Below are 14,127 nucleotides of genomic sequence, written 5' to 3'. Positions count from 1 at the left end.
GCTAAGACTAGTGCATTGTGGGTAACACTGTCTCAAACTGTTGAAACAAACTGTGTCTTGCATTAGACGCCAACTACTGACGGATAGAAAGGCTTCACATGCTCACTGTATCTCCCTGCAGGTTACAGTTACAGTGGAGAGCGCAGTGCTTGTTGCTGGCTGATAATGGTGTCCTTCACATGATCTGAGCCCTGCCAGATTGATTTCAACCCCTCAGGCCTGGCACAATGAAGCGCTTCTCTCTGCTCACTGCAAACGCACAGTAATGCGCACACTCGGCTACGTCTGTTCTGGAGAACGGCCAGGCTATTATCTAAGTGACTGTTGTGTGCTGGTCTGTTTAGGGCTGTTGATTCTGCTCGTTTGGCCCACTGCTGTATCTTGATCCCTGGTCGGGTGTTAATGTGTGTTCGGTAAGAGCGAGAGGCAGCTACTTCGGCTCAGTTTAATGAACATTTGAGCTGAAGTTAGTCGAGGCTGGACAGATGGATGCCAGGATGAACTTCCACTGAATCTGCACTCACCTCATTTGTCACAGTGTTCTCCAACTCTCTTTATGGAAAATACTTTGTTCTCATCACGTAACTCTTGAATTACAGCATTAAAGGGGTCATCGGATGCCCATTTTCCACAAGTTGATATGATTCTTCAGGGTCTTCATGAAAAGTCTATAATATACTTTGGTTAAAAATTCTCAATGGTAGTGTAAAACAACACCCTTTTTACCTTGTCAAAATGAGCTCTGCAAAAATCATCCCATTCTAATGGATTGTTCATTTAAATGCAAATGAGCTCTGTTCGTCCCGCCCCTCTCTACTCGCTGCTGCTCTGAGAGATTGTTTACTTTAGCCACATATAGCCGCATTTGGCCGCTAAACTTGCTAACTAGCACATTATTAGGAAAGGTGATTGCAGAGATTCATAAAAAAACCTTATACTCACTTCTGCTGTAAGTGAAGCTGGATCATGAATGATTTGCACAAACATAGACGCATTTATGTCAATCGGGAGGCGCATTTCCTTCACAAACAAACATAATCCACTGCATCTTCAGCGGCTCAGATGTCGGGAGTAAATGACGAACACTATGTTCATTATTACATCCAGCAACACAACACCTCAATCGCTCAATCGGAGATATTCTTGTCTAACTTACATCCCTGCTCCAGCATCAAAGCAATGGAGGTCGGACTGTTACAGCTGATCTGAGATAAGACGCTCATGTCAATCAACTATCGTGGGAGCGGCCTCTGTTGGTGTCATGCCACACTCGATTTGAAAAAGGGGAATATTATTTTTACAGATTAATTAAAAACCACTGCATGGATTTTTATCATTATAGGGTAGATTTGTACATACACTGCCAACACACATTAATGTTCAAAAAACATGTAAAAGCGAACTTAGCATCCGATGACCCCTTTAAGAACATTATAGGATTTACAACATTTACAAGACAGTTAAACTCTGAGCCTTTTTAGATTTATTTAAATTTACATTACCTTTTAAATGTTGAGGTCAGTAAGATTTTTAAAAGAAATTAATATTTGTGTTTATCAAGGTTGTATTAAATTAGTCAAAAGTGACAGTGAAGACATTTACTTTGCTGCAAAAGATTCCTTTTTCAAATAACTATTCAGAGTATCCTGAGGAAAATGTTTCCACAAAAATACAGGGCAGTAAAAACTGATTGATAATAGTAATTGATTAATATAGCTGCAGGCAGCATTTAAGGGGCTACAAACAACAGAGGTAAAATTAAGAGCTAAGGAGCTGTCTTTAAAGGTGCATTCGTAATTACCGTAACTATGAGATACCAACTTAAAGATACCAAACATCCTCACAGAACTTGTAATTACAACTTGTGAACTGGGAACTTTCTGAGAGCTACGACTTGTAACCACCTGACCACCTCAAATTAGGCAGTGTGTTTAGACACTGATAGTACGATAGTTCCGTGTCCAAGTCCAAGAGTGTGAACAGCTCCCAGTAGAACTTCATGCGCCATCTCAAAATTACATTAATTACAATATGCCATGAATGCAGCATAATTACTCAGTGAAGATCAGAATTCTATTTTCCTGCAGACTTAAGTTCAAATCCTGCTTCAGCACACCTGTCTGTAATTAAGTAGCCCTGAACACCTTGATTAGCTGCTTCAGGTTTGTTTGATTAGGGTTGAAACTGAACTCTGCAGTATGGTAGCTCTCCAGGAGCAGGGTTGGAGACCCTTGTTAAAAGGGTTATCGGATGCTAAGTTCACTTTTACATGTTGTTTGAACATTAATGTGTGTTGTTAGTGTATGTACAAATCTACTCTGTAATGATAAAAATCCATGCAGTGGTTTTTAATTAATCTGTAAAAATGATATCCCCTTTTTCAAATCAAGCCATTCTCAGATGACTGTCGTTGTGGCGTCACACCCACAGAGGCCGCTCCCACAATAGTTGATTGACATCAGTGTTTTACCTCAGATCAGCTGTAACAGTCCGACCTCTTTTTGATGCCGGAGCAGGGATGTAAGTTAGACAAGAATATCTCCGATTGAGCGATTGAGGTGTTGTGTTGCTGGATGTAATAATGAACATAGTGGTCGTCATTTACTCCCGACATCTGAGCCGCTGAAGATGCAGTAGATTACGTTTGTTTGTGAAGGGAATGCGCCTCCCGATCTACATATATCCGTCTATGTTCGCGCGAATCATTCGTGATCCAGCTTCACTTACAGCAGATGTGAGTATAAGGTTTTTTTTTTATGAATCTTTGTGATCGCCTTTCCTAATAATGTGCTAGTTAGCAAGTTTAGCTAAATGTGGCTAATGTAAACAGACGCATCTCTCCACAGAGAGAAGAGAGGGGCGGGGCGAGCAGAGCTCATTTCATTTAAAGCAGCCTCGACCAGAATGAGATGATTTTTGCAGTGTTGATTTTGGCAAGGTAAAAAGGGTGTTGTTTTACACAACCATTAAGAATTTTTAACCAAAGTATATTATGGACTTTCATTAAGACCCTAAAGAATCATATCAACTTGTGGAAAATGGGCATCCGATGACCCATTTAAAGACATTTGTTAAAGGGGTCCTATTATGCTCTTTTACAAAGTATTGATTTTGATTTGGGGTGTACTAGAACATGCACTTATGCTTGGTGGATCGAATGCATTATTTTTAACATAATTTACATTGTTACAATACCTTTCTCCCAGCCTGGCACAAATGGCTCGATTAGTTCCGGGTTTAATGGCCCGCCTTCTGAAAAACGAAATGTGTTGTGATTGGTTAGCTGTCCCACTGCGTTGTGATTGGCGAACAGCTCAGACGGTGTTTCAGTACTGCCACGCCCCTTGTCAAAGAAGCAAGTTCCTCATTCCTTATTCATCATAAAATTGTCCTTTTTACCACTCTTTCTTTGTTTATTTTGTGTGTGTTTGTAGGTAAGGGCCATGCGTCTGTCGTTTGTGGGTGAGATGGGCTGGGAGCTTCACATCCCTAAAGAATCCTGTCTGCCTGTGTACCACGCCGTCATGGCCGCAGGGGCCAAATATGGCATCTCTAATGCTGGCTACAGGGCCATTGACTCCTTGAGCATTGAGAAAGGTATGTGTTAATGTTGTTATTATTACTATCCCTGTAATTCACTGTCACTGTCAGTAATATTTTGTTCTTTTCCCAGCAAGCAACCAAGCAAACACTCTGCAGTGCTTTGGCAATCACCCTAGGTTGTGTCACATTTTGCACAGGATCACTTATGATTTCTTCTGAAAGCATAAAAATCTAGTTCAATACTAGTACAATCCTGCGTTATGAGTGTTGTTGATCTGAATCTTCAGGTGTCGTAGTAAAAGCGTGCTTTTAGTGTGTCAAGATCAGTTGATTTACTGTGGGATCGTGTTGATGAACAGTGTTTGGGCCGCTAGAATTTCACTCAATATGTTCCCGTCACACTTCAAGCATAAAACATCATCGTATCACTTTCCAGTAGAGCCACATATATAATTCATTCTTAGTGCTTCTTTCAGCCTTAAACATCAGTTTTTTTGCAGCCGTGCTGGTCAAGCACACAGGTGGAAATAATAGTTCAGATGTTCTGTAGATTGGTAGGCGTCCCTAATGCATTTAGGTCTAGAAGCTAAAGAAGTAGACAGCAGGGCACAATAAAAGCTCATTACTGCAACACTTCAGCACTTCCACTGCACTCTTGAGACTCAGCTCAGCTTCATTGTTTGTTCACTATGTAGGTCATGTCTACTAGACTGTGTTGAAATACTGTACCTGATGGCAAGATGAAGAAATAAGTCCATCTCTGTTTATGTGAATGCATCAGCGTGCTAGTAATAATGGATGTGTGTTTTTATATTGAGCGTTTTTTTGTATTTGGTTCAATGACATGATGCTCTTTAGATTTATTAATTATTTAAAAGTATTTAAAAATGCAATTTATACAGACAGTGACATGAATGCACTTTTTTGATGAATGTCTTTTATTTTCTGAATTAAAATGAATATTGATTCGTAGGTCCTTGAATTATTACTAATAGAATTTATTTTTGTTTGTGTTTACTAAATTGTTTTTTCCTAAAGAAAAAAATAAACAGTTGTGTTGTAAAATATTAATAATATATTTATGTAAAAAATAAATAAATAAGTAAATAAAATTACATTACCATTTAAAAGTATGGGGTGAGCAAGTTTTTTTTCTTCAGAAGAAGTCTCATAAACTCATACAATAAAACAGTAATATTGTGAAATATTATTACTGTTTAAAATAATTGTTTTCTGTTGTAATATATTGTAAAATACAATTTATTCCTGTGATGAAAAGCAGAATTTTCAGCATCACTACTTCAGTGTCACAAGATCCTTCAGAAATCATACTAATATGCTGATTTTTCCTATAAAATTTATAGGATTTATTTATAGCATTTATTTATTTTTTTGTCACTTTTAACTAATTTATTGCATCCTTGCTGAATAAAAGTATTTAAAAAAAAATCTTACTGACCCCACATTTTTGGATGTGTACGTGTATGAAGTCACTCTGTTTAAAACGAACAACAAAATGGTAATTTAAAAAAAATTAAATATATTTGAATCCAACATGAATACAAACATTCCATTTTCTAAGAACTTCAGAATTTTTTAAATATTTAAATGATTTTTAATCTCTCTTTTGCCTCTCTTTTTGTCAGGTTACAGGCATTGGCACGCAGATTTACGTCCTGATGACACTCCACTAGAGGCGGGACTTGCCTTCACCTGTAAGATGAAGACCTCCATTCCCTTCCTGGGGCGGCAGGCGCTGGAGGCCCAAAAGGCTGAGGGTCTGCGCAGACGGATCGTCTGCTTCACAGTTGATGAGTGAGTCCCAGTGCAACAAAGAAGAGATTTCAACAGAACAATCTTATCAATTTAGACATAATTAAAAGGAAGGAATATTAAGGTGGTACATTAACAGGAGGATTTAAACGGCCTGTGACTGAATCTCGCAATCATTTTAGTGGCTATTGCTCTGTTTGCTTTTAAAACATCACAACATGAGTGAAAAATAAGAAGTTAAGCAGATTTACTCATGAATGTGATCTTAGGAGTTGAAGGAATATTTCACCCAAAAACTTGCTGATCAACAATGCTCATCACTCCAGTCCATCAATTGAAAAAAATCTGTGTTTGTAAAAAAACAAACTTGATTCTGGCTGAAATAAGAGTACTTCATCCATAATATTGCTTTCTACAGTGAAAAAGTCGCCTCATCTGAATCTGAAGAGAAGCATGCATGGACATTTGGGGGATGGACTTTTTCATTGGAGGACGTGTTATGGATTGTGGACTCATATTTTAGCCAGAAGCAATGGTTTGATGTTAAAAACGTCTTAATGATGGATTTGTTTCTTATAAACACGCAGCTTTTGTCTTCACAAGATGTTAATTAATGGACTGGAGTGGCTGTGAAAAAACAAAGTCGTCTACATCCTGGATGACCTGAGGGACAGTATATTTTCAGCGAATTTTCATTTTAGGTGAACTACTTTAAAATTCAAAGCACAGCAGTGGACTAATATGCTGGTCATCACTGGTTTCATAGCCGCAGGTATTTGGCAAGTTTTTTGACATTTATTTACAAACCGTCTGACTTAAAAGTGAATAATTGCTGTATTCCGAACTAATGATGTAATACATCACCGTACATTTGACTGATAAGGTTTTTCAAGGAGACATCTGAGTTTGACTAACACTTTTCATTTTTCATCCCCACTTACAGCTTCATTCTGTCCTGGCATGATTAATAATAATACGATTTCAGCTGTCTAATGTTTTACATATTGCCCAAACACAGTTTAAAGAAGCTGATTTCATAACAAATTTGTGTTCAGTCATGTTAAAACTTTTCAGAAGTTTTGAGAGCCAAATCTGGACGTGGCCTCAAGGATCTGTCATGAATGCCATGCAGTTTTTCTGGACCAGTGTTCATGTTATTTAGGTCCTCATTTGATCAGCACTAATGTGTTGTTTGTCTTTCCTGCAGGAAAGTGCCAATGTTTGGTCTGGAGGCTATTTTCCGCAACGGTGTTCCTGTGGGCCACCTGCGGCGCTCTGAATTTGGATTTGCCATTGACAAGACCATTGGCTATGGTTATATTCGCAACCCAGACGGTGGTGTGGTGAGTAGCTGTCTGCCTAAAACTAGTCAGCTGTTTACCTAGACAGCATTTTAGGGCTGCATGAGCGCTCTTCCAGAATGTAAACAGTTACGTGTTGGTCTTGTCTTAAAGGGAATTCCACTTCCAGAACAACAATTTACAGATAATGTACTCACCCCCTTGTCATCCAAGATGTTCATGTCATTCTTTCTTCAGATGTAAAGAAATTGTTTTTTTTTTTTTTTTTTTTTTTAGGAAAAATGGACTGATCTGGTGCCCCGATTTATAACTTCCAAAATGTAGTTTAAATGCGGCTTCAAACAATCCCAAATGCGGTTGTAAACGATCCCAGCTGAGGATGAAGGGTCTTATCTAGCGCAACGATCGGTTATTTTCATAAAAATAATGCAATTTAAATACTTTTAAATCTCAAACACTCGTCTTGTCTCGCTCTCCCTGAACTCTGTGTATTCTGGCTCAAGACAGTTAGGGTATGTCGAAAAACTCTGATTGTATTTTCTCCCTCAACTTCAAAAATCATTTCAAAATCATGCTACATCGCTGTAGAAGTACCGACCCAGTCTTTGCAAAGTGAACATCAAAGAAGATCAAACACCCTTAACAAAAAAGGAAAAACAGTGATATAGGATGATTTTGAAGTTGAGGGAGAACATGAGATGGGATTTTTTCGACATACCCTAACTGTCATGAACCGGAACAAAAACAGTTCAGGCAGAGTAAGACAAGAGGAGCGTTTGACATTAAAAAGTATATAAATTGTATTATTTTTATGAAAATAACTGATCGTTTCGCTAGATAAGACTCTTCTTTCATGTTTCTTTACAACTGAAGAAAGAAACATGAACATCTTCTCCTTTAAGACTAGTATTATTTAATATAAATGATGTCTTTTAATGAAATATGTGGTAGAAAACTTAAAGATTTACCTTATTTAAAAAAAAAAATTATGTTTTATACATAATTTGGAATATGGGGGCCGCCATTATTTCAATGAAGTCAAATGGTTCCACTCTGTGAGCTACTGGCAAAACCTGTTGCTACTTTTACCACAACACAACTCAAAAAATAAAATACTGATACAATGCCACGTTGTACGGCTTTTGGCTGTTATTTTCAGTCGAAGGGCAACAAGAGGAGCAATGCAAGTCTTCACTGCTTTCCCAGCGATAAGAAGAGGAGAAAAGAATGGGAAGATGTCTGTGGACAAATAAAACTTCCTAAAGACCTGCGTCTTTGTACTCTTCACTTCAGCCCTGATGCCTTTGAGGCTTTTAGTACCACAGCTACTGAAAGATCTTACAAATGGCAGAGACAAGAAATGCTAGATGCCATCCTGGCAGGATGTAAACATGCGACGCTTGCCGTGATGCCGCAGCCACTGAAGGAGTTTCTCTGCGCAGATTTCACTGGATATCCTGGGGCATTTAGACTCCTTGGGCCTCATTTATTAATCTAATGTAGAAAAGAGTGCAGATCCGTGTGCACAAATCAACTTACTACAGAGTTCACGTGTGATTCATGGAACATTCGTATGCCGGCAATCCCGTCGTACGAATGATAGTTGCGGCTGAAAACAATCATCATTTAAATATCACGCCCCTAAAAAAAACCCCGGTTTAAAAGCCTTGCCCCTAGAGTTTACAACACGGAGAAACAAAACCCGGCCAAAAAGACGAAGTAAACTCATGAAAGAGAAATTGATTTTACTCTAAAAACACCCTTTAACCTTATATTTGCAAACAATAGCAATAATTTATACAGTATGTATATTTAATACCAATAAGTATAATGAAACATTTATAAACATTATAGCCTATTTAGTTCTCCTTAATCCACAACAACCCTTTAAATGGTGTTACAGAACAAGTATGAAAAATGAGTAACTATAAAATTTTATATTAAACTATAAAGTAAAACACAAATTAGGCTAGTGAATACAGAATATAAACATAGAGCTAAAATGAATAAATGAGTAAAGCAACACTAAACGGCATTGGGCTCACAAGCCTCTCTCATCAACATCTAAATGTTTCCATTTTTTTGCCATGTAACATTTGTTTGCTAAACTATTATCCATGATGTTGTTGAAAAGCAAAATAAAAAATAAAATACAAATATTTAGACATAAAAAAAAAACTGTTATCCATGATGTAAACAAGTCTTTGTACTTCACTTGTTTTCCAGTTATCCACGTAAATCATCCTTCACATGCAAAAATGTTTATTTTGGTGCTGCACACTGATTTTACAGTGGACCTTTTAAATTAAGCAGTGTAACTTTTATGTTTGGTTGACTGCATTTTAGTTTGATTAATGGCTGAAATGTCAAGTTAGCAACGCTGAAATGTTGTGTGTGCGCATGTGAGGCGCCTGCGCGATCAGTTACATTTACAGTAAAAATATAACAAATGAAATGCATTAAGAGTGTCACAAAAACGAAAGTGGCCTATACTTGTCGCAATTTTTTTTTCTTTTGTTAAACTGTTAATTATTTAATAGAAACATTTTTTGTGTATGCTAGCCCTATTTATTTTATTCCTTTTATAATTTCTGTTCTCCGTTCACCGAAGTGCAGCAGGTGTGTGATGCAACAATGTGTGAATCCTCATGGTCTGTTGTTTATGCTGCTATTTGCGCATATAAATCTAACGCCCTAAAAGAATAAAAAAAAACTTCATTTGTCGCCAGGAAAGTAATCTAAATTAACAAAATGCTGTCATTATACAGTTCTCAGAAATTCTCTATGCTGCTCGCAAATTCAGGCTAACTCAAAAACGTGCGTACACGAGCTCAGACCTGACGTGAGATTTGATTGTAGCCACTACATATTTCTACTACATATTTCAGGAGACATGATTTACATTATATTGAGCCATATAAGTCTTAATACACAGTCACATTAGCTATATTTTTCTGAAGTTTCTGGAGCAAAAAGGTCAATTTGGTTGTTAAGAAGTCCTCCTCTCCACTGATTTGTGTCTATTATTGCATATTCACTCGTTTTCCTTCTCTGCTGTTATGTTTGAGGGTGAGTCAGGCGAGTTGTTCCTCGTATAGGGTAAATTTAACAGGCCTGTAAAATGCGATGATTAGATGAAGGATATTATGTGCCGTCGTCTCTGCTGAGCACATACTGCCATTACTGTGAATTGCTCATTTGCATTTGTTCAGTTTTAATACTTACTGTTCTGAAATGAAAGGTGTGGTTGAGTACGGCTCAGCTGTGACCTAAACATTATATCACTGTGTGATAAAAACACATTGTTAGTTTTGGTGTAGTTTCAGTAAAAAAAAATGCTTCATGTTGTAAACATTGCTTAACATAAATAACCATGAAAAAAAAAAAATGTATTAAATATTATTTTATCAAATAAAATATCAAAAAAAAAAAAATTTAATTAACTTAATTACACAGGAAGCTAATTATATATATATATATATATATATATATATATATATATACACATATATACTTATATACATATATACAGTGGGTACGGAAAGTATTCAGACCCCCTTCAATTTTTCACTCTTTGTTATATTGCAGTCATTTGCTAAAATCATTTAAGTTCATTTTTTTTCCTCATTAATGTACACACAGCACCCCATATTGACAGAAAAACACAGAACTGTTGACATTTTTGCAGATTTATTAAAAAAGAAAAACTGAAATATCACATGGTCCTAAGTATTCAGACCCTTTGCTCAGTATTTAGTAGAAGCACCCTTTTGATCTAATACAGCCATGAGTCTTTTTGGAAAGATGCAACAAGTTTTTCACACCTGGATTTGGGGATCCTCTGCCATTCCTCCTTGCAGATCCTCTCCAGTTCTGTCAGGTTGGATGGTAAACATTGGTGGACAGCCATTTTTAGGTCTCTCCAGAGATGCTCAATTGGGTTTAAGTCAGGGCTCTGGCTGGGCCATTCAAGAACAGTCACGGAGTTGTTGTGAAGCCACTCCTTCGTTATTTTAGCTTTGTGCTTAGGGTCATTGTCTTGTTGGAAGGTAAACCTTCGGCCCAGTCTGAGGTCCTGAGCACTCTGGAGAAGGTTTTCGTCCAGGATATCCCTGCACATTCATCTTTCCCTCGATTGCAACCAGTCGTCCTGTCCCTGCAGCTGAAAAACACCCCCACAGCATGATGCTGCCACCACCATGCTTCACTGTTGGGACTGTATTGGACAGGTGATGAGCAGTGCCTGGTTTTCTCCACACATACCACTTAGAATTAAGGCCAAAAAGCTCTATCTTGGTCTCATCGAACCAGAGAATCTTATTTCTCACCATCTTGGAGTCCTTCAGGTGTTTTTTAGCAAACTCCATGAGGAGAGGCTTCCGTCGGGGCACTCTGCCATAAAGCCCCGACTGGTGGAGGGCTGCAGTGATGGTTGACTTTCTACAACTTTCTCCCATCTCCCGACTGCATCTCTGGAGCTCAGCCACAGTGATCTTTGGGTTCTTCTTTACCTCTCTCACCAAGGCTCTTCTCCCCCAATAGCTCAGTTTGGCCAGACGCCAGCTCTAGGAAGGGTTCTGGTCGTCCCGAACGTCTTCCATTTAAGGATTTTGGAGGCCACTGTGCTCTTAGGAACCTTAAGTGCAGCAGAAATGTTTTTGTAACCTTGGCCAGATCTGTGCCTTGCCACAATTCTGTCTCTGAGCTCTTCAGGCAGTTCCTTTGACCTCATGATTCTCATTTGCTCTGACATGCACTGTGAGCTGTAAGGTCTTATATAGACAGGTGTGTGGCTTTCCTAATCAAGTCCAGTCAGTATAATCAAACACAGCTGGACTTAAATGAAGGTGTAGAACCATCTCAAGGATGATCAGAAGAAATGGACAGCGCCTGAGTTAAATATATGAGTGTCACAGCAAAGGGTCTGAATACTTAGGACCATGCGATATTTCAGTTTTTCTTTTTTAATAAATCTGCAAAAATGTCAACAATTCTGTGTTTTTCTGTCAGTATGGGGTGCTGTGTGTACATTCATGAGGAAAAAAAATGAACTTAAATGATTTTAGCAAATTGCTGCAATATAACAAAGAGTGAAAAATTTAAGGGGGTCTGAATACTTTCCGTACCCACTGTATATATATATATATATATATATACACATATATATATATATATATATATATATATATATATATAATATATATATATATAACAACATGTATAACATTTCAAAATTTTACATACACCTTGCAGAATCTGCAAAATGTTAATTGTTTTTTTTTTTTGACAAAATAAGAGGGACCATACAAAATGCATGTTATTTTTTATTTTGTACTGACCTGAATAAGATATAACATAAAAGACATTTACATATAGTCCACAAGAGAAAATAGTTGTTAAATTTATAAAAATGTCCCTGTTCAAAAGTTTACGTATACTTCATTCTTAATACTGTGTTGTTACCTGAATGATCCACAGCTGTGTTTGTTTGATTTTGAGATCCATCTTTTCACACTGAGGACAACTGATGCAACTATTACAGAAGGTTCAAATGCTCACTGATGCTTCAGAAGTAAAAACAATGCATTAAGAGCCCGGGGGGTGAAAACTTTTTGAATTTAAATTGAGCTTATTTTGTGTTCTGGGAAACATGTAAGTATCTTCTGTAGCTTCTGAATGGCAGAACTAAATGGGAAAAAAAAGATATTTAGGCAAAAAAAGAAAAATGTACACATTTTCATTCTGTTCAAAAGTTTTCACCCCCCGGCTCTTAATACATTGTGTTTCCTTCTGGAGCATCAGTGAGCGTTTGAACCTTCTGTAATAGTTGTATATGAATCTCTCAGTTGTCCTCAGTGTGAAAAGATGGATCTCAATCATACAGTCATTGTTGAAAAGGGTTCAAATACACAAAAATGATGAAAAACCAAAGAATTTGTGGCACCTGAAGGATTTTTCTGAAGAACAGCAGGCAGTTTAACTGTTCAGGACAAACAAGCGACACATGAACAACTATCACTAAACAAAAAAACAACAGAGAATCAAGCATATGTAAACCTTTGAACAGGGTCATTTTTATAAATTCAACTATTATTTTTTCTTGTGGACTATATGTAACATCTTTTATGTGAAATATCTTAGTACTAAATAAAAAAAATAACATGCATTTTGTATGATCCCTCTTATTTTGGCAAAATAATTAACATTTTGCAGATTCTGTAAGGTGTATGTACACATTTGATATCAACTGTGTGTGTATATATACAAGGGTTAAAAGGTTTTTATACAAAGTAGAGCTTCTGTGTGTATTGGTTTGGAGGGAAGGGAAACGGTGTTTGTGAATATGTGTGTGTGTGTGTGTGTGTGTGTGTGTGTGTTATAATGCTTGGACACAGTGGCGGCTCTGAAGTCCCTGTGCTGTGAGTATGATACAGAGGGATGTGTACTTAATGCTAACTGACAGAGAGCTAGATGAGGAGGGACAGATGGGGAGGTAGAACTGAGACGTCTCCATTCCACGCCACGGACAGCAGTGCTGTTGAACAGAGTCAAGCGCTGATCTGATCAGACCTTTACTCTCTTTGCTCACTGCATTACACACACAGACACATCACTGGACATAATGTCAAAGAACTATTATTCACGGCCGAGAGGCCTCGAGACTTCATGCATAAGACAAAGTTTCTAGTTTAAATTTGAAAAAGTTTCCAAACCCACGTGACTTCTACAGTGGGACACAAAAAAGGAAATTTCTGTTCCATGTAGAGCTCCTGTATTAATTGCATGAGCAAATAATGTTTTATCTATGCGTAGAGCCATTGCACTGCAGATTTTACTTTAGTAGCCACTGCTTAATTCTTAGTAGCAATCAGAGGATATCTACCAACGTGTCCATTTAGACCGCAATGTGCCCACTTAAAGAGGTCAGGCTAGTTTTCCAGCCACTGCGTCTTGATCTCGACTCCACAGGGTAATGCCTGCAGCTTGCTCAGATTTAATTAAAAAGAGATGCAACCCCTGACAGAGAGAGAGCAGCAGGGGTAGAAACAGAAAGAGAGGGAGGTGAGAGCAGAGCTCATTTCAGTTGCATGTGGTATGAATGAAAAACAAATAGACGTGGATTAAAATCCTTTTAATTTTAATGGTAAATCCATCTTAATCAAACTTAGCATTGAATTTGTCTGTGTTCAATTCGCCCCCAGGTGAGCCCTGATTTCGTGCGCAGTGGTGAATTCACTCTGGAGAGGATGGGCGTCACATACAAGGCTACGGCTCACCTGAAATCTCCCTTTGACCCCGAGAACAAGCGCGTTAAGGGCATCTACGGCTGAACGAAGCTAGAATTTACTTGATCCAGACTGGTTCAGTTTAATTCAGGTAAATGTTTACAGGCCTTTTTCCAACACATCAGCATTAGCATTCCAGGACAAAACAAAATACTTTCTATATTTATATTCAACGTCTTAAAGGGACGATTCATTATGAAGAGTCATAGAAGAACAAAGAACTA

At 37.7% G+C, this 14,127-nt stretch overlaps 1 protein-coding gene across 2 annotated transcripts in view; it reads left to right on the top strand.

Moving 5' to 3' along the window:
- sardh (sarcosine dehydrogenase) overlaps positions 1 to 14,085 on the top strand; it is an 80,086-nt gene extending 66,001 nt beyond the window's left edge. For both annotated transcript variants that reach the window (XM_051120891.1, XM_051120892.1), the window contains exons 18-21: positions 3,435 to 3,597; positions 5,190 to 5,358; positions 6,524 to 6,659; positions 13,820 to 14,085. In XM_051120891.1, the coding sequence (XP_050976848.1) occupies positions 3,435 to 3,597; positions 5,190 to 5,358; positions 6,524 to 6,659; positions 13,820 to 13,948 (597 nt within the window). In that variant the 3' untranslated portion in view covers positions 13,949 to 14,085. The remainder of the gene's footprint in view (positions 1 to 3,434; positions 3,598 to 5,189; positions 5,359 to 6,523; positions 6,660 to 13,819) is intronic.
- The last annotated feature ends 42 nt before the right edge of the window (positions 14,086 to 14,127 follow it).

Source organism: Labeo rohita, chromosome 10 (assembly GCF_022985175.1).
Source record: "Labeo rohita strain BAU-BD-2019 chromosome 10, IGBB_LRoh.1.0, whole genome shotgun sequence".
Classification (NCBI taxonomy): Eukaryota; Metazoa; Chordata; class Actinopteri; order Cypriniformes; family Cyprinidae; genus Labeo; species Labeo rohita.
Note: the sequence above shows the minus strand (reverse complement) of the source record. Positions and strands in the feature narration are given on the sequence as shown.